Raw genomic sequence first — 19,402 nt, forward strand, 5'->3', positions numbered from 1 at the left:
TCTTGAATTATTATCATACTTATGGTTTTTCAGCATTGAAAGTGTAAAGGTGCCCTTCGGTGTTACTGTCTGAAAGCTTCTGCATTTTCATAAACTTAAAAAAAAATGATGAAACGCAGAATAAAACAATTCATGAAATACATCGGCATGATTCTTTGAGGGTCTTTTGTTATAAGGAGAAATGCTGTCTGATTATTTAAATTCACAGTGAGCTTTTTGCGAGAAATACTTTTGCTCGAGAAATTGATGTCCTCAAAGGTCTACGATGTACCCAGCACTGAACAGCCATTGCCTGAAGATTCCACGTGAGGTGACCGGTGCCCTCAGTATAGGAGGGAGTCACAAAGAGACCCAGCACATGTGGAGCAAGGTCAGTATATCTCTCATAAACGTTAGAAAAGTGCATATTCATGGCTCCTTATAGGACATAATCACATGTCATTCAATGTAACTCATAGAATAAGGTGATAACAAAGAAATAGTTTAAAAATCAACATCTCTCTAGATATTTGATTGTTACAGAGTTTCTTCAATGTCATTGCTTTGTATAGGTGGCCTAATACTTGCCTGTTACATTAGCATTAGATGGAAAATGTCTTTTCCGTGTAAACAGAATTAGGTTACAAGAAAAATGTTCTGGGGGTTGCACCATATGACTTGAGGCATGATCTCTCAGTTTAACAGATTTATTGATTACTTATTATGAAGAGCCAATAAACATTTTTTTTTTATTAATAGTCAAGTTTAAAATGACACACTCATTTGTCTTCATTTTCAGAGGCGGGGAAAAGGTAGCTCAATATAGAGCCTGTGTTAATGAAGACCCTATACCAAGAGCAACCTACCTTTCCAAAAGACAATCAAGGTGCTTTTTCATGTTTTTCACTTTATAATACAGAATCTAATATGATACAGAATCTGACAACACATTATAGTCCAGCTAATAAGCACAACAAATAGGCAAGACTGCACATTTTTCAAATGTGCATACAGCTTGAGGATCTGAACACTTTCTTCATGACAATTGATCAATGCCCTCTAGAGACCACCTGTAGTTGCCATCTTGTGAACAGCATAAGAGCAATTTACCAGCTGAAGGTCACACTGGCCAAGCTGTTAAGGAGGTAGAAAGAGAAGCTGAAGTAAACTGCATGAGTCAGTTAAATGAGAAGAATTCATTTCTCTGGCCTAGAGTTTCTCATGTAATGTTTTATTTCAAGTCAGATATTGTTGCAGTAATTACAGAGCCACAGCCTTCCACTTCCAGATGTTCCAAACTGTGCCGTGCCGACTGGATGAAGCCTGGCAGCTGTTGACTTTCCAGTATCAGCAGTGCGAGGCTTTCAAAGTGCCTAATGCAAAATGTTATTGATGTTTTTCTCATATTATGTTAAATATCTGTTCTGTTCCTCTGTTCACTAATGTTGATTTATAGTAATAATAATAAAAAAAAAAATACAAATGACTAATAAAGTTAAACAGTTATTCACTACTAATGTGTTTTCCTTTAAGATTATAAACACATCATTTTGGTCTGTATTTTAATGAAATAGGCCATGGTGTGAGTATAACAATCAGAAGTCTTCTGGGGTAAGCTGCTTTGGTCCTATGGTGTAACTCATATGTTAATTGTATTAAAGTGCAGATATTTGTATGAAACTTGTTGTATCTATACAAACACTAAAATACATCAATTAAATGTGGTTAAAAAAAATCATTTTAGTCTTTTCTAGGCATTGTTTTTTATTTATAGGTATATATGTGAGCTCATACTAAAAAAAGAGGAATCGTCACAAAGAAAATTAAGAAAAAATAAATATGGGTAATATAATTGTATGCTTGTGAAGCAGGATAGCTTAATAGTAATATATGAATACTTACTCTATAAGTACTCTATAGGTAATAGGCTGTTGAACTTTAGAATTATCACCCCTCCAATACACATACCCGCAATTCACAGTTCAGAGCACCGCTACACGAACGGCAACAATGGGGCTCTAAGAGCTCATTAAACTCAATTAAAACACTGCAAGAACTTCGGGTTTACACACGAGGACAAGGGGGGGGTATTGTTTCCCCCTCCAAAAGACGTGAAACACCTCAAAGCGCTTTTATTGCGTTAATTTTGTTAACGCACAATGGTGTTTCCTTTACTTCGGATTCATTTTTTTGTGATGCATCTTTAAACACATTTGATTTATGATCACAAACGATGATTACTCTGTCCATGATCCAGTCGGTAGCTTACACTGTTAAATGCAGACCTGGAAGTGACGAACTGATATGCTGTTAGTTTTCTTAAACCAGTACGACCAGTTAAATGTCCCACACAGGACCAGCTCTGACCAGTATAGACCACTGTTCGGGCAGGCTGGCTGCTGAAGAAGTACTCGTGTAGAATATAATTAACGATGTAATAACCGTTGTACTGTATATGGAACTTTGTATTTCTATACAGTTTCTGCAATGATTAAATATGCTTCAGTGCCACCTGCAAAAACAAAAGAAAACAAAGACGCAGTTCTTGCAATGCCCAGCAGCTGTCACTCGGAACGAGGTCGCGCCGCTGCCCTTTGTCCCCGGTGGAAGTGATGTTGGCGGCGCGGCCCGACCTCTGGATCTACCCCGCATAAGTCTTCGGAGATCCGCTCGGTGCGGAGTGACAGTCGGTAGAGGGTACAGGCTGCGGAGAGCATGGCACGGGCTGCGAGCGGCGAATACTTTAGGAGATCCAGTCTGTTCTGGATGGCAGCGATCTCCGTTTCCTTTGGGTACTTTACAGTAAGTTACCATCTGAAATCTGCCAGCTATTGTGCTGTGTTTGTTTACGTTATTATTGTTTAAAAACAGCGAGGCAAAGAGGGGCTGGTGTTGCAGTAAAAACTGTCCGGGACTGTGTAGTTCAATACGCGGTACTGCTCCATGATAGAGCCACAATGGCGATGTTTCATATGGATTCGTAATGCTTGCATGAAGCATTCAGTTAAGTTCATTGAGAACTGCTGTCATTGCATGTCGTTCAACTTTTATTTTATATATTAGTGTATCAGTTACTAATCGGGTATAAGGGATTTTAATTCGTTTTTGTTAGGTCCCGTTTATTATCTGCCATATATTATGAATTGATATGTCGAATTTCAACAGTATACGTTACGTATTCCTGGTAAGCAGTGTCTCAAAACAGTATGTCTAAGCTTTTCATTTTAAATGCATTATTTCTGGACTGGTTCAAATGAACCCCACTGAGGTAGCTACCAATACGTAGTTGAACTTCTTGTAACCCCAAGCCTCACACCGCTTGTACACTAAGCTTTTTTCTTTGGATGTGGAAAGATTTATTAGTAGAAAAGTTAAAATAAAATAAATAAACATATCGTTTTACAGCACCAAAATGATTATTAGGAAGATATAAAAAGGCAGTATATTATGAATGTGTTTGTTGTTCTTGGGAATTATCATGTACATACAATATGCAAGTGAAAGAAACCCGTTTGAAGTTATCCGGTTAGAAGCACGTTCCTCTGAGTCTGTATTGATTCACCTTTTACATGAGCGATCCAAACCCCTGGCAGTCGATAGAAATATATCCGTTTGTGCTTTTGGTTGCTTAGTCGTGTGTTAATAGCTTTCTTATATTAGATTTCATGGTGTTGTATGTGTTACTATTGAAATGATATTGAACATGTCATTTGTAATTATTGTGATTAGTTGTTTGTTTGATTGAAAGTAAACAAATAGAAAAAGAAGGGTGGAATGGCTCTTTAGAGGGAGGGAGAGACATGTTTGACAGACAGGCAATTTGATGGACACAGGTATATAATTAATCTGCAGTGTTTGCCTTCAGTTAAGACTAGCAGACAATGAGTGTGTTCACAGAACTGTAAGGGCTGTTGAAAAAGTTTTATTACAGAACTGAGAACTTGATTTTAATTGATCAAAACAGGCTTTTAAAAAAGTGATAAAAAACCTCCCTTGTGATGAGTCCTCCTGGTTCAGTGAATGGGGCACAGAGATTGACATTCACTGACACTGTGCTTCCCTGTTGTCGTTGAAACCAGCAGTAGCCTAGAGCATCTTGCCTTTTGATTTTATTCAGAAAAACAGGTTTTGAAAGAAAAGAAAAATATTCTTTAAACAACTCAGGAGTTAAAGCTTTGTGAATAGAACCCAGCGTTTCAATTGAGCCAGACTGACAGACACACTGACAGACAGACAGTCAGACACACAGACACACACAGACACAGGCAGACAGACACACTGACAGACAGACAGACAGTCAGACACACACACACAATCAGACAGACACACAGTCAGATAAACTGACTGACAAACACCCAGACAGACTTCAGACAGACAGACTGATGACAGTGTTTCTGTTCATATAGGCAGACGTGTGTGTCTGGGTTGATGTGTGTTGTTCGAGATTGTGTGTGTGTTTGTTTGTGGCAGTATGCCTGTCTGGGTTGGGTGTGTGCGTGTTTGTGCTCTCACCTTGTGATAGTGTCTGGCTGGCTGAGGGATGCCCACCCCGCACCCCCACGTCATTCCCCCTTTATAAAGAGAGAGCCTGCTGCAGCTGTAGTTCAGAAACACAGAGCCCTGCCTTAGTAGATATTGCCTGAGCTGGAGGAGAGTACTGTAGCGCCCCTCTCACACACCGGACACACACACACCACAGTGATGGAGCCCCGCAGGGAGGGAGCGTTTTTCCAGTGGACCCGACTGCACTGGATGGTTCTGATCACTTTCCTGTGTGGCATGCTGACAGTGAGTAGTGGACTGCGGGGCAGGGGATCTGGGTTCAACACTGCACGAGAGAGGCAGAGAATGAGAATGAGTATGTATGTGTGTGTGTGTGTGTATGTGTGTGTGTGTGTGTGTGTGTATGTATGTGTGTGTGTGTGTGTATGTGTGTGTGTATGTATGTGTGTGTGTGTATGTTCCGCCTCTCTCTGTGATTGACATTGTTTAATCTAGTTTTCCCCCCCGGCTGATCAACAAAGCTAGGATTCCCCCCCCCCCCCGTGGCCTGTGATCACATGGTTTAAGTGCAGATCACCCTTATACACAAGAATAATAAAGCTCCTATTTGTTAGCTGTCTTATCTGATGACTGTCTTGCACTCTGGTAGCTGCATGTGACTGGGAGGGTTGATGAAGTCTCCGTGCCTCGGCAGATCACACCGGGTGTGAGATGAACGCTCCAGTCAGGGAGTGACACAAGTACGGTAATTTCGGTTTGATTGGGGACGGGGGGGAGACTGTACTGGGCGAGGCCTGTGTGTCTGTGAGACAGAGAGAGTGCTGAGGAGGATGGGGCGGAGATGGGCTGGGACAGTCTCTGTGTTAACCCCTGCTGTGCTGTGCTGTCTGTGTTTCAGTGGACAGTGTTCTGGCCACATCAGGTCCCCTATGAGGCGCTGGGTCCGGTCGGCGCTTTCTCCAAGTACATGGTGGAGCATCACTACCCCCTGCTGTACTACGGGTCAGTCCGTGTTACACACTGCGCTGCCTTTTAAATGTTTACAATCTGAACGGCTGGTTTCACAAACCCTGATAAGCATCTTGGATTACATTACCTGAAGTGACATGAGGTAGTCCCAATGTTGTGAAACCAGCCGCATATTGACAGACTGCCACCCGGGGTTCAGTGATTTTAATTCACTGATCTGAAGGACTGACTACCTGCAGTGTCCTGAACTGGGCTGTGTACACAGAGACACAAGAAGAGAAGCCCAGGGTAGGGGGCACGCCTCTCTCCCAGTGAGAGCATGCAGAGATTGTGTAATTCAGCTCAACGATGCTAAAGCAGAGCTCCCTTTTTATTGAGCAATACAGAATACAAAATAAACTGTACACTGTAGGCAACAGCTAAGCAAACGAGTAACATTCGGAATCAACCCAGATATCTCAAGAGTTTAGTTTAAATATTCAGTTGTACTTGTCAGCTGTATCCTCAGGTGTGTCTCAGTTTTGATCTCTCTCTCTGACTCGGGATTGATCTCTCTCTGTTTCAGCTGGTGGTTTGCCTGGTCTGTCCACTTGGCTGAAGCCGTCTACAGCCTCAAACTCTGCAGGTAAACGCCAGCTCCCTTCCACCACTCCAGAGCTGCAGCTCCTCTTAGAGGGAGAGGGAAGGTAGGGTGTGTAGGGTTGGATAGGGGGTCATATAAACAGGCAGTATTCATAGATATTTTAAAGCGTTCTTTAAAAAGTGAATTTTTGTTCATGGCCCATGCGCTGATGCACTGTTACTTGACTTACTGTGTGTGGAACTGCTATCCATGCTAGTGCCAGCAGAGGGCATTAGAGGATAGTTTTTCCTCACAGAACACGTGTGTACCAGGTTTAAGGGCACAACGCACTGTGTTTAAAGTTGAAAACCCTTTCACAAGACTTGCTTTTAAACAAACATACTTTTTTTTTTTTTTTTAAATCCTGTTTAAATCTCTCTTCAAACCTTTTGTGGTAACGAGTTACAAGCAAAAAAGCAAAATGTTGATGGATCAGCCCTTTTCGCTGGTGGTAATCCATCAAACCTGTAGCTTGCTGTAACAATGGTCAGAGTGTGAAAAAATGTAACAAAATGTGAGTCGAGATTTCCGCGGACTCTCTAGACAGTCATGAGAAACGTTCCTCCACTCTAGTAAAAGGCGACTGACCTTTGACTAAAAATGGCCAGAAGGGTAGTCATCCCTGATGGGGAGGCACGTTAGCCTCTCTTTCCCCGGCACTCTAACCCTCCGGGGCACTTTCTGAGCCGTGCGCTGACCCCCCTGCCTTCGGTGTGGGGGTGGGGGGGGTGGGGGGTGGGGGGGGTGCATAGATCTCCATATATTGCAGCCTGTAGCCACCTTATTGGAAGTGCAGAGACCTTTCAATACATCTACTAGGACTAGGATATATATAATATGTGTATATATATATATATATGTAGTGTGTAGTTGTGTTGCAGTGACAGTGTGGCTGTGTGTAGTTGTGTTGCAGTGACAGTGTGGCTGTGTGTAGTTGTGTTGCAGTGACAGTGTGGCTGTGTGTAGTTGTGTTGCAGTGACAGTGTGGCTGTGTGTAGTTGTGTTGCAGTGACAGTGTGGCTGTGTGTAGTTGTGTTGCAGTGACAGTGTGGCTGTGTGTAGTTGTGCTGCAGTGACAGTGTGGCTGTGTGTAGTTGTATTGCAGTGACAGTGTGTCTCTTTCTCTTTCTCTTCGCAGTGACAAGGGGATCGACAGCCTGTTCTCACGCTTCCTGTGGTGTTTGCAGACCTTCCTGTTTGGGATCGCATCTCTGTCACTGCTGCTGAAGTACCGACCTGACCCGCGACCCAAACGCCACTGAGACCCAGACACTACACCCTCTCCCCACCAACCCTAACCCCTACACTCCCTTCCCACCACCACACACCCCTACACCCCTCCCACCTCCACCTCCCACCCACCACCACACACCCCTACACCCCCCTCACATCCACCAGTACACACCTCTACCTTGATAAAGCAACTGATTTCACACAGTGTACGTGACTGCTTAGCTGGGGTGTTGTGGTTCATATCACTCCCTTCCCACCACCACACCCCCCCCCCTCACAACACACCACTCCCACCATCAACCTCCCCCCCAGCCACCACACACCCCTAAACCCCCCTCACATCCACCATAACCCACTTCTAACCTTGATAAAGCAACTGATTTCACACAGTGTACGTGACTGCTTAGCTGGGGTGTTGTGGTTCAGCAGCCTAAAAGGGTCCCACTATTCATTCTTTTCATTTTTATGACAGGATTGTGGACCAAAAATTTTTTTCCAGTGTTGCACCTTGACATTGCTGGCAGGGTCACTAATTAGATGAAAAATATGAATTTACAAATATAGTGAAACTAACATGAATGTAATATTGTATTTCATGCATTGCAGCGCAGAGTCGATCCCAGTGTTGCCTGTTAATCCCTCTTCTTAGGAATACATGCTTTGAAAAGAAACTCAGACTAGAAGTCCTTCTCTTGGAAACTCCTTCTAGTCTTTCTGCACATTCCAGACACTGCTGTGCTGTGTGGGGTGAGGATTCAGCATTCCCAGTCGGGCTGGGTGCAGTGGCTCACTTTGCTGCTGTTTTATATAAAAGAAAACAACAATACAGTCTGATCATTCGTATTCATTTTGAAATAAATAGTGTTTGAGATTGTGTGTGTTTTTAGTTGTGTGCTTGCTAATACCCTGCCTGCCATCCTGCCCCTCGGCTATAATGGCAGTACCAGGAAGCATCTGTGCTGAATCTATTTATTTATTTATTTATTTATTTACTCACGTCACAGGACTCCAGCTAGGAGCTTGGGATACTTAAATACCATCTGCTAACGGCAAAAACTTTGCCAAAACCTGCCCACTGCACCCTGTGCTGCTGGTGTGTGTCTGCAGAAAAGATGATTAATCATGACATGAAGCCACTCTTGAGTCAATCAAAACTGGACATGTTAGCTTATTACAAGTCCTGTTTTAATTAAAAGAAAAGAAAACCACCTAGTTAATACTGTTATCCATTGTGTCACCTAGTGTGTACAAGACAAGAACCTAGCGTGCACAAGGCAAGATGTGCTATAAACTAACACGTATCTGAAGACTTGGATAACAACATTAACTGTGGACTGTTCTCATTACAAGATGATTGACAGTTTGTGCATATGCCCAGTCGACCCTGTCTCTCTGATGGTGTAAGAGCGTCTTTTCGTTCAACGCCTCGCTTCGCAGTCCAAAGCGAGGAGAAGACAGTCTTACAAGAAACAGGCTTATCACTACATATGAACTTATATTAGACAAACCTGAGTGTCTGTGTGTGTGGGGCAGTGCCAGCAGTGTTGCCTAATAGTCTGGAAAGGCGATGCTATAAATGTCTGTAGCAGATAATTGGCTGGGGATCCCTTCACTAATGGGATCAGAATTATCCAGCTCTAATCCCCCCCTCTGTGCTGCAGGAGCCGTCTCCTTTCGTTAGCCAAGCTCTCCTCAGTGAGGTAACACTCATCCTCCCTCCCTTCTCTCTTTCTCCGCTCTCATATTCTCTTCATCATAGGTGATTAGTGGTGGAGGGGTTCATTTCTGATTAGACTGCTTCAGAGAGAGAGAGAGGAGACTGGGTGGGGCAACAAAAACAAGTATATTCCAGCTCAAAGTTCAATTTACAGTCAGTCCAAAAGGTGAGGCATTTCCATTCTCCCTCTCATGCTTCCAGACACACAAAATGCATGTACATCAGTCTTTTAATCTCTTCTGAAGTGTGTTTGTAATAGCTTAATGCTTAGTGTTACTCTCTGTAGTGTTGCTGTGTGTGTGTTACTCTGTGAGTGTGTAATGTTACTACCTGTAGTGTGTTGTGTTGCTCTGTGTGTGTGTGTTTGTAGCGTCACTCTGAGTGTGCAGTGTTGCTGTGTGTCTCTCTGGCTCCCCTGGTGGTCACCGCTCATGCCAGCACAGCGTGGTGTATCGCTCTGTCAATACGTTGTACAGTTGAGTTGTCTGCTGCCAGTCCCTCATCTCCACTACACATGAGACCTGGGGAGAGGAGTGTAAGATAGAGAAATTCAATCCATTGATCATTACTTTGAAATGTTTCTTCAGTTTGGGCGCAGAGGGCTGTGTAGTCATGAGGGGGTGCCCAGACAGCACTGTGGGAAGGTGGCTCTGATCTGAAGAAGGCTCCTCACCTGCACATTGACACGCTGGAAGAGGTAAACTGCTTCTTGTGACTGATATCCAGCAGCCTTCAATGAGAGCCAGAGAGGGAATGAGAGGTGGTGCAAGAGAGCGTGGGGAAGAGAAGGAGGGAGGGGATTAAACAGATAGGGATGGGGTGAGAGAGAAAGGGAGAGGGAGCTTGTGAGAGCAGTTACAGGGAAAAGGGAAGGATGTTGTCTGCTTTTCAGAAATACAGTACAATACAGTACTTGCCAAAGAACTTAAAGCGAAGAACAAAAACTATCAGCACTTTTCCATGACCAGTTTTCCAAGAGCGGATTTCCAGGGCTGATCTAACTGCCCCCAGCCGCACCCAAATGTGTTTCAGTGCCGAACCTGCTTTCGTTCCTCTGGCTCTGAGTTATTCCTTTTAGCTTCATTTGAATTAAAACTCGATTCTTTGTTGTTGATTTGTTTCTTCAGCTGATTCTCCATCTCCCCAGTCATTGATTGGACTGGTACTTGTGATTGGTTTGCTGTGAAAGGTGTGATATAATAAATGCTACAGAGATATAAAGATTACATTATCGTTGTTATGTGTGTTTGAATCTGTGTCTGTGTGTGGGTTTCAGTTTGAATTTATGAATGTCTGGTTCTGTGTTTGAACCCGTGTCCAGTGGTGCCTACCTCACGCCCTCTCTGGCCAGTAAGTGCAGTAGCTTGGCTTTGTCTCCTGGCCACTCCCCCAGCTGGACAGCAAACTTACTGACCCGGCCATCCAGAGCCAGAGCTCGGTCCACACACTGTCTGAGCAGGGGCAGCTCCATACTGACACTGCACACTGCGATAGCAACCCTGCAGAGAGGAGACACTGCGTTACACAACGATACACACACACACACTGTCTGAGCGCCACACTGCAATAGCTGTCCTGCATAGAGTCAATGACACACCACACTCCTTTCTCTTCCCCCCTCTCTCTCTCACCTCTTGCCCTGCAGCTCTGGCAGTTTCCCTGCGAGGATGGCTGCTAGCATGATGGCTCCCTGGCCGTCGATGGTGGCTCTCACTCCTGGAACCGCAGCATTGAGACCAGCACGTCCTCCTCCTTGGGTGAGAGAGGGAAGAGGGGCTATAAATATAAGAGACTGTGTATATTGAAGAAAATGCAAATCTAATACAGTCCGTGTTAGGAGAACTATTGTTTTGTTTTATGTGTTGATGGGAGAGCGGGAGAGAGGAGAGTAGGGGTGAGTTGAATAGAAACAGCCCTGTGTTACTCCCCTGCTCTGTGGTGGTTCTCCCTACTCGACTGTGATGACTTTGTCCACCAGCTCTTTGGCCAGTAGACAGGCAGAGGGAGTTACCTCCATAGAGCTTCCTGTTGGCAGTGCTGTGGAGCTCCTTGATGGGGTAGCCAAGCTTCAGAGACTGCTGCAGGAGAGGGCAATCCTCTGGCTCCACCCCCTGAGAGCAAACAGGAGGGAGAGAGAGAGTGTGGGTACACGTCACAAAACATTCACTGCATCCCTACACGCCCCCCACTCATTATACCCCCCTGAAAAAAAACCCACTTTAACTCCCCATACAAACTACACTCCCCAGCACACCCCCATCCACACACATTGAAGTGTGACAATGTGAGCGTGAGTGTGTGTGTGTTACGATGATGGTGATTCGGGGGTTCAGGTGTTTGAGTGTGGCTGCCGTCCCGGCCAGTAGCCCGCAGTGCCCCCCTGTTGGCAGGATCACTGCGTCCAGCTTGGGCACGTGCTCATAGATCTCCAGCCCCACAGTGCCCAGGCCTGCCAGGTACACAGCATTATCCTCCCTGAGGGAGAGGCGTTGGACACTAGTGGCAGTGCACCGTTTCAGTGGATTGTGACTGTGTAAATATAGTGTGGAGTGTGACAGTGTTAGAGCAGTGTACAATGTTAATATAGTTAACTTTGACAGTGTTAGTGCAGTATATGGTGTGCAGTGTGACAGTGCAAGTTAACTATCACAGTGTTAGTGAAATGCACATTGTACTCACTCCTCCAGGTACAGGTAGCCGTTCTCCCGAGCGAGGCGCTGTGCGTGGCTCTGTGAGTCTCGCGGGGTGCTCCCGTATGAGATCACCGTGGCTCCGTACTCACGGCAGGTCTTGGGGCGTGAGGGAGGCGTGTTGGTTGCCATGATGACGAAGACGGGGATGCGCAGCTCTGAGGCGTGGTGCGCCACCGGCATGGAGAAGTTACTGTCTGAGGCCACGATCACACCCTTCTTCTGCTGGTCCTGAGAGGGGCAGGGCAGTGGGAGAGGAGGAGGGGAAGAAATGCAGAGGGGGCAAGAGAGAGGAGGTGGGGGAGAGGGAGAGAGGGAGAAGGAGGGGGAAGAAAATAAGGAAGGTTAACCAACTCCAAACTTCCTTGGAAGTTCATACAGACTTGATGAAGGCCATGTGGATAGTGGGCCAGGTTTATCAAAGGCTCTTTGTGAATTTTTTTTGGAGAAAGGAGAATCCAGCTGTCAGTGTTACAAGGATCTCCTGCAGGGTTGCTATGGCAGCTCAAAGTCCCGAGTTGTATTTTTGCTAGTTTTGTAACACGAACATTTTTATTTTCCTTTCACAAGAAAATGGTTCAGACTGCACTTTCACATAAAACCCTTAATAAGAGTCCCACTGCGTAAGACTGAGTCACATTTAGACTTTTGAACAGCTCTGTTCATGGTTACAAAATGCTGTCCGCTGGAGAATAGACGTCAACATTACTGGCTGTATTTCCTGGCAGAATGCCTTGCAATTGAAACACAGCAGCAGTGCAAAAAAAGAGTGCTTATTTTTGTTATTTATTTCTATACGTCACCTTAAGGCTTAACAATAATTGAGACATGATGTTACCCACCATAGCCCCTCCTAATCTCTATAGGTCCCAGGTGGATGTCCTCATGGAATAATTGAGCAGCTGCTAGACAGCTTTCCAATAAAAAGTTGTTTTCAGAATTGCCACTGATGAGAAACAGGTGTGAATCCTGTGTGGTTAGTTAAAGCTATACTGAGCACCTTGTAGAGTTTAAAACACATGCATTAGTATGCTGCCTATTGCTCTAGGTATCTATTCCTTTAAAAATAATTTCTACGTTAGTTGTCTGTAAGGTGCCTCCTGCATAAGGGATGCCATTTCGGACGACAGAACTGTGACGAGAAGCTGAAGTGTTGTCAGGTCAGATTGTGGCAGATCTGTACCCGTGATGCTAGTCTGTGTGCTCCGTACTGGCGCAGTGATGTCAGCACGTAGAGCATGCCACGCTCCTTCACTGAGCATGTGTAGTGCAAGTGCTCCTTCTTCAGGAAGATCTCAACACTATATTGCTTTGAGAGCCGTGAGTACTGACGGAGAGAGAGGGACACACACACTGTATAACCAGAGATCTGAAATCTGTACTGCTATGAGAGCTGAGTACTGAGGGAGAGGAACACACACACTGTATAACCAGAGATCTGAAATCTGTACTGCTACGAGAGCTGAGTACTGAGGGAGAGAGGAACACACACACTGTATAACCAGAGATCTGAAATCTGTACTGCCATGAGAGCTGAGTACTGAGAGAGAGAGGAACACACACACTGTATAACCAGAGATCTGAAATCTGTACTGCTACGAGAGCTGAGTACTGAGAGAGAGAGGAACGCACACACTGTATAACCAGAGATCTGAAATCTGTACTGCTATGAGAGCTGAGTACTGAGGGAGAGGAACACACACACTGTATAACCAGAGATCTGAAATCTGTACTGCTACGAGAGCTGAGTACTGAGAGAGAGAGGAACGCGCACACTGTATAACCAGAGATCTGAAATCTGTACTGCTATGAGAGCTGAGTACTGAGGGAGAGGAACACACACACTGTATAACCAGAGATCTGAAATCTGTACTGCTACGAGAGCTGAGTACTGAGAGAGAGAGGAACGCACACACTGTATAACCAGAGATCTGAAATCTGTACTGAAATCTGTACTTACGAGAGCTGAGTACTGAGAGAGAGAGGAACACACACACTGTATAACCAGAGATCTGAAATCTGTACTGCTATGAGAGCTGAGTACTGAGGGGGAGAGAGGGAAGAGAGGGTTAGGGATTGAGAGTGGCTGTGTCAAGGCGTGGGAGGGAGTTGTATTAAAGTGCAGGGTTTTTTTCTGAACCCCGCACTGGATCTTGTAGTGCTGTATAAAGGGAGGCAGAGAGTGGCTGTGAGGGAGGGAGAGGTGTGGGAGCTGTGTTACCGTTCAGGGTGTTTTCTGAACCCCTCACTGGATCTTGAAGGCTGCTGCACTGATGTCCTCGAAGCGGATGAAGGCGGGAGGGTTCTGTGCACTAGTGGTACGGGGCTCAGCTGGTTTCTGGCGTTCTGCAGCGTCCCCAAGCAGGCACTCGGGGCGCCCCACGATCTTCATCTCCCAGGTCTTCACGTCCCCGTTCAGGCACTCCTCCTCCCCAAAATCCTCCAGCCTCTCAGGGGCAATGGATGCAGAGCGATGGGGTGTGTGGCCATTCTTGATTGGATCATCCTTCTGGTGCTGCCCCTCACAGCACGAGGGCCTTGCTTACTTCCTGCAATGCGCTCCTCATTACTGAGAAAGACGGTGGGGTGGGGGGGGGTGAGACAGAGGGGAGTGACAGGGAGATGGGGTGTGACACAGAGGGGAGTGACAGGGAGATGGGGTGTGACACAGAGGGGAGTGACAGGGAGATGGGGTGTGAGACAGAGGGGAGTGACAGGGAGATGGGGTGTGAGACAGAGGGGAGTGACAGGGAGATGGGGTGTGACACAGAGGGGAGTGACAGGGAGATGGGATGAGAGACAGAGGGGAGTGACAGGGAGATGGGATGAGACAGAGAGGAGTGACAGGGAGATGGGATGAGAGACAGAGGGGAGTGACAGGGAGATGGGGTGTGACACAGAGGGGAGTGACAGGGAGATGGGGTGTGAGACAGAGGGGAGTGACAGGGAGATGGGGTGTGAGACAGAGGGGAGTGACAGGGAGATGGGATGAGAGACAGAGGAGAGTGACAGGGAGATGGTATGAGAGACAGAGGGGAGTGACAGGGAGATGGGATGAGAGACAGAGGGGAGTGACAGGGAGATGGGATGAGAGACAGAGGGGAGTGACAGGGAGATGGGGTGTGAGACAGAGGGGAGTGACAGGGAGATGGGATGAGAGACAGAGGGGAGTGACAGGGAGATGGGATGTGAGACAGAGGGGAGTGACAGGGAGATGGGATGAGAGACAGAGGGGAGTGACAGGGAGATGGGATGAGAGACAGAGGGGAGTGACAGGGAGATGGAGTGGTTAAGAAAAAAAGTACAGTTTGCTCCCTTTTTCTGTAAGTAGAAAAACATTTTGGGTCGTGCCTTCTTCATTTACAACATGAAAAAAGAGATTCAGACTGAAAAGTACAGAAAAAAACTGAAAATAAAGGGGACACCAGCCACAGTGAGGTAGAAATCACTGCCCAGGCAAACCAGGAGACTCAGCGATCTCATTAACACAACACTCGTTCATTTTGCAAAATAAACCAAAGTATTAAAATCAAAGGTATGACTGTTTGTTTATTTAAAAAAGGAGTTAAAGACGGAAGTAAACACTTTATATAAATAACCCTAAGCCACGCAGACTACAGAATGACAATACAGATCACAAGACCCAAACATCATAACCTGTTCAGAACATGAAATTCTGTTAAAATAATTTAATAAGGTTTGATATTTACAAAACGCAGGCAAAGTTTTCAGAATATCAAACTTAATTTGATCAAAACCTTCTTCTAACAAACACCTCCTGAGTTAAAACTGAGTGAAAAGGGCTTGCCATGTGTTAATGCTGAAATCCTAGGATTCCTTCACAGTGAATTCCACAACTGTCTCGAAATCAGTGGCTGCAGTTCCCTGGCAGGCTTGTTCACTTGACTAATCTTTAATAACAGCAGCACTGTACTACAGTATCTACCCAGCCGCTGGTGCCACGCAAAGTGTGTAGAACTGCGCACCCTGACCTCAGCTTGGCTCAACCCCTCCTCCCTTATTCTTTATACATCTGTCTTTTCCTTCACCTTTCTCTCTCCCCTCCCCTCTTCTTGCTCTGTCCAACTTCAATGTTTTTCTCTCACTTTTACAAACTTTCCAGCTCTCCCTCTCACTCCCTTTACACCCCACACTCGAGCTGAGGGAAAGGGGAATGAGAAGGGAGGGGAGAGAGGCTGGGGCCTTTATTTACCTAAAGAAGAGGAGCAGGACGAGTGAGAGAGCGAGGCGAAGGAGGAGTGCCACTACGGTCTGGAAGGGAGGCACCAGAGGAGGGCCTGGGGGCAGGCTGGAGTCCGAGGCTAAGGGAGAGGGAGGCCCGGGGAGTGGAGGAGGAGGAGGAGGGTCCTTTATCATAGACCCTCTAAACCCTCTGGTCTCAAGGAGCACTCAGAAGGGGGGAGAAGGTGTAGTAGCAGACCTTTGCCAGAAGGGGTCGTACTCATCGTCTGAAGTTTCTCTGGGGTTGTCGTTCTTCTTGGTGTGAGAGTAGAGGAACTGGGCAGCAAAGTTCATCCTAAAGGAGGGCTCTCTGTCTGGAGGTGTGCGAACAGGATTCCCTCTGTGCACCCTCTCTTTCACACAGGCGCTATTTAAAGGTGGATTACCACATGCACATGCCAGCCCCCTGGCTATTTAGGACCTGGATTAAACCTCTCTGATGTCAGCAAAGTAGACATTACAGGGTTAGAGAATTAATGTTTCTCTAAGGACCCTGCTCTTGGAGCTTGGAGGGGCTGAGGGAGTGCAGCAGATCACAGGGCTGAGAGGTGGTAGCTTGCCTACACCTGTGCACTCCTGCACCTATCCAGATAGAGCCGGAGCAGACAGCCTGCGATTAGTGCAGGGCACTGACTGTATGAGGGTAGTTTCAGGAAAGATGCCTCTGTTTAAAACTAGAGACGATTTGAGAGAGCACCACTGGACTGCTCAGTTCTACTCTGAAATAGCATTCCTTGAATTCCGTGTCTGAACTCTGCTTAATCAGCCAGGACGCAGGTGTTCTAGTTTGTCTACAGTTTCCAAAGCTAGTTCCAGCTGTTGGATCACACCCCCTTCTTTGGAATCCTGCTATATTTGCAATATGTCAACCAACACAATAGGCATACGCCTGCAACAGCCTGCAGTTAGCTATTATTTATACATTATATTAGATGGAATGAGGATGATAGAGAAAACAGCTCCCTGAATCAGTCCTGTAATGTTATTCTCATGCCATACTGTTAGATATGAAATAGTATAAACAAACAAATTAGTGGGGATTGGGGTTTATATGGCCTGTGCCTTTTGAAACATACTTAAAAGTGTGATCTTGTACAAGGAGTCAAAGACGCTTAATTGTAAGACGGGTGAAGATGAATACATGTTGCCTGGAACAGCCCGTCCCCTCTGAGTGAGTGAGACTGTGTGTCACTACTGAGAGTGAGCGTTAGCATGTGGGAGCCGCCTTCCTGTGTGCCCTCTGTTCAGCACTTCAAATCTCCCTCCCATAGAAAATCTATTGAGATTCCCCACTGCGATTCACCCTTTCATAGATACGCATTCCCATTCCGACACACATGCATACACGGTAACGCAGACGCACACGCATGCACCCTCACTCTGACCCTTAGTCTCGGGAGCGCTACGGCTGCACTCCTGTCTCTAGAGGCTGAGGCAGGCAGCGCGACCCAAACCACTCCAAAAATATTCATTAACAGTAAGGTGGTTCCACAGGACCAGACCCCGTCCTACTGTGTGTGTGTGAGAGAGAGATGCTGTACTAATTACACTGTGCGTTTGTGTATGAGAGAGAGCCCCTGTAGATCTGCTAATTACACTGTGTTTGTGTGTGAAAGCCCCTGTACTAATTACACTGTGTGTGTGAGAGAACTCCTGTACAGCTGTGCTAATTACACTGTTTGTGTGTTTGTGTGTGTGCAAGAGAGTTCCTATACATCTCTGTGCTAATTACACTGTGTGTGTTTGTAGTATCGCTGTCATTCCAGATTGTCACAACTGCAACATATGAACTTTTGAATGCCTGTTTGTTTCTCTCCCCCCTTCTCTCAGTATAATATGAATCATTTGTTTTCATAGGAAACTGAGTGAGTGAGAGAAGGAGAGGGAGAGGGGAGGAAGCGGCTGACAGGCGTGGCTCAGCTCTTAAGAATTTCCTCTCTTGCTCTGAGGCTCATTGTAGCCCCCCCCCCTCTCTCTCTCTCTCTCTCTCCTACCCTTTCTCTCTCAGTCTCTCTGAGCGACAGGGTCGCACTCACTCTCTCTCCCTCACACACTTGGACCTGTAGAGATTCAGAACCAGGATATCTGGACCCAGACACCCAAACCGAACCATGAAACGCACCTCAATACTGGGGTTCCTGCTGCTGCTTCTCAGGGACCAGGCTGCTGCAGGTATGTGACTCCACACCCACACACACTCACAAACAGGCCCACACAGATCTGCTGTGCCTGTATCTTCAAAATACACTTAACAAATGTTTCAACTAGAAGTCTATTTCAATGGCTTTAATTGATTCAGTTTCTCTTAGTATGTGTAAATGTAACACTATTCAGGATATAATAGGTTTGGATGTGCTTGTGTCTTACTTACAGGGTCACAGGGCCAGCATAGCTTCATCTTCACCTTCTGATCCTGACGAACTCATATTAAAATTCGGTATAGGTAAACAAAACATAAAATCTGAAACAGTATAGTAAGCCACTGTTTAACATCTTGATGCACAGCAGTACACTTTAGTACCGTATGTGAAAATGAATAGAAAGTTTGAAATACTGCTTAAAACAAAAGAGTAGAGCAGAAATACAGGGTGCTTCCTTTTCTATTGAGCATGTGTAAGACAAAAGGTGTATTCAATATTGACTCTGTAAATTAAGCCGAAATAATGAAAGTGGGAAGTGTTCAGGTTTAGCAGTATAGCTTACTGATTGGATTGTGCCTGTCACTGGGAACGGCCAGCTTTAAAAAAAAAGATCAATTCTGTCTTAGTAAACAATCTGATATAGGAGCGTGGACAGAGGACTAAGCTACTATGGCATATATGATGTAAAAAACAGATACTAAAGAATCCACATGCTACAGCTGTAGGTGTTACAGCATATTTCATACAGTCACACGTCCCTGCTCCCTGAATGCCTCTTCGCTAGCTACCCACATGGCTCTTGGTTCACAGGGATACAGGCTTCACACCTCACACCGCAGTGCATTCTGGTAGTCCTGCATCTTATAGGAAAACCATCCTGTGAACAGTAAGCCCTGATCCTGTCAGGGAACTCCACGACGCTGCTGTGTAACGAGGGTGAAAGCTGCTCCGGCTCCACGGCGCTGCTGTGTAACGAGGGTGAAAGCTGCTCCGGCTCCACGGCGCTGCTGTGTAACGAGGGTGAAAGCTGCTCCGGCTCCACGGCGCTGCTGTGTAACGAGGGTGAAAGCTGCTCCGGCTCCACGGCGCTGCTGTGTAACGAGGGTGAAAGCTGCTCCGGCTCCACGGCGCTGCTGTGTAACGAGGGTGAAAGCTGCTCCGGCTCCACGGCGCTGCTGTGTAACGAGGGTGAAAGCTGCTCCGGCTCCACGACGCTGCTGTGTAACGAGGGTGAAAGCTGCTCCGGCTCCACGGCGCTGCTGTGTAACGAGGGTGAAAGCTGCTCCGGCTCCACGGCGCTGCTGTG

At 46.1% G+C, this 19,402-nt stretch overlaps 1 protein-coding gene across 2 annotated transcripts; it reads left to right on the plus strand.

Moving 5' to 3' along the window:
* Positions 1–2,398: 2,398 nt before the first annotated feature.
* tmem254 (transmembrane protein 254) lies at positions 2,399–7,540 on the plus strand. 2 transcript variants are annotated; one of them, XM_041269108.1, is made up of 4 exons: positions 2,616–2,781; positions 5,381–5,484; positions 6,017–6,076; positions 7,212–7,540. In XM_041269108.1, the coding sequence occupies exons 1-4, from the start codon at positions 2,695–2,697 to the stop codon at positions 7,333–7,335; spliced, it is 375 nt and encodes a 124-aa protein (XP_041125042.1). In that variant the 5' UTR covers positions 2,616–2,694; the 3' UTR covers positions 7,336–7,540. The 2 variants fall into 2 exon arrangements, with proteins under 2 accessions (XP_041125041.1, XP_041125042.1); XM_041269107.1 differs by lacking the exon at positions 5,381–5,484 and having other exon boundaries at positions 2,399–2,781.
* Positions 7,541–19,402: the final 11,862 nt, after the last annotated feature.

Source organism: Polyodon spathula, chromosome 13, assembly GCF_017654505.1.
Source record: "Polyodon spathula isolate WHYD16114869_AA chromosome 13, ASM1765450v1, whole genome shotgun sequence".
NCBI classification, from domain to species: domain Eukaryota; kingdom Metazoa; phylum Chordata; class Actinopteri; order Acipenseriformes; family Polyodontidae; genus Polyodon; species Polyodon spathula.

What these genes read in the sequence shown, in the direction of transcription:
- tmem254 (XM_041269107.1), top strand. Translation starts at nt 2,477, where the DNA reads ATGCTTCAGTGCCACCTGCAAAAACAAAAGAAAACAAAGACGCAGTTC. An exon ending in TTTCCTTTGGGTACTTTACA is followed by an intron (nt 2,782 to 6,016) that starts GTAAGTTACCAT and finishes TCTCTGTTTCAG; the next exon opens with CTGGTGGTTTGCCTGGTCTG. An exon ending in TACAGCCTCAAACTCTGCAG is followed by an intron (nt 6,077 to 7,211) that starts GTAAACGCCAGC and finishes TTCTCTTCGCAG; the next exon opens with TGACAAGGGGATCGACAGCC.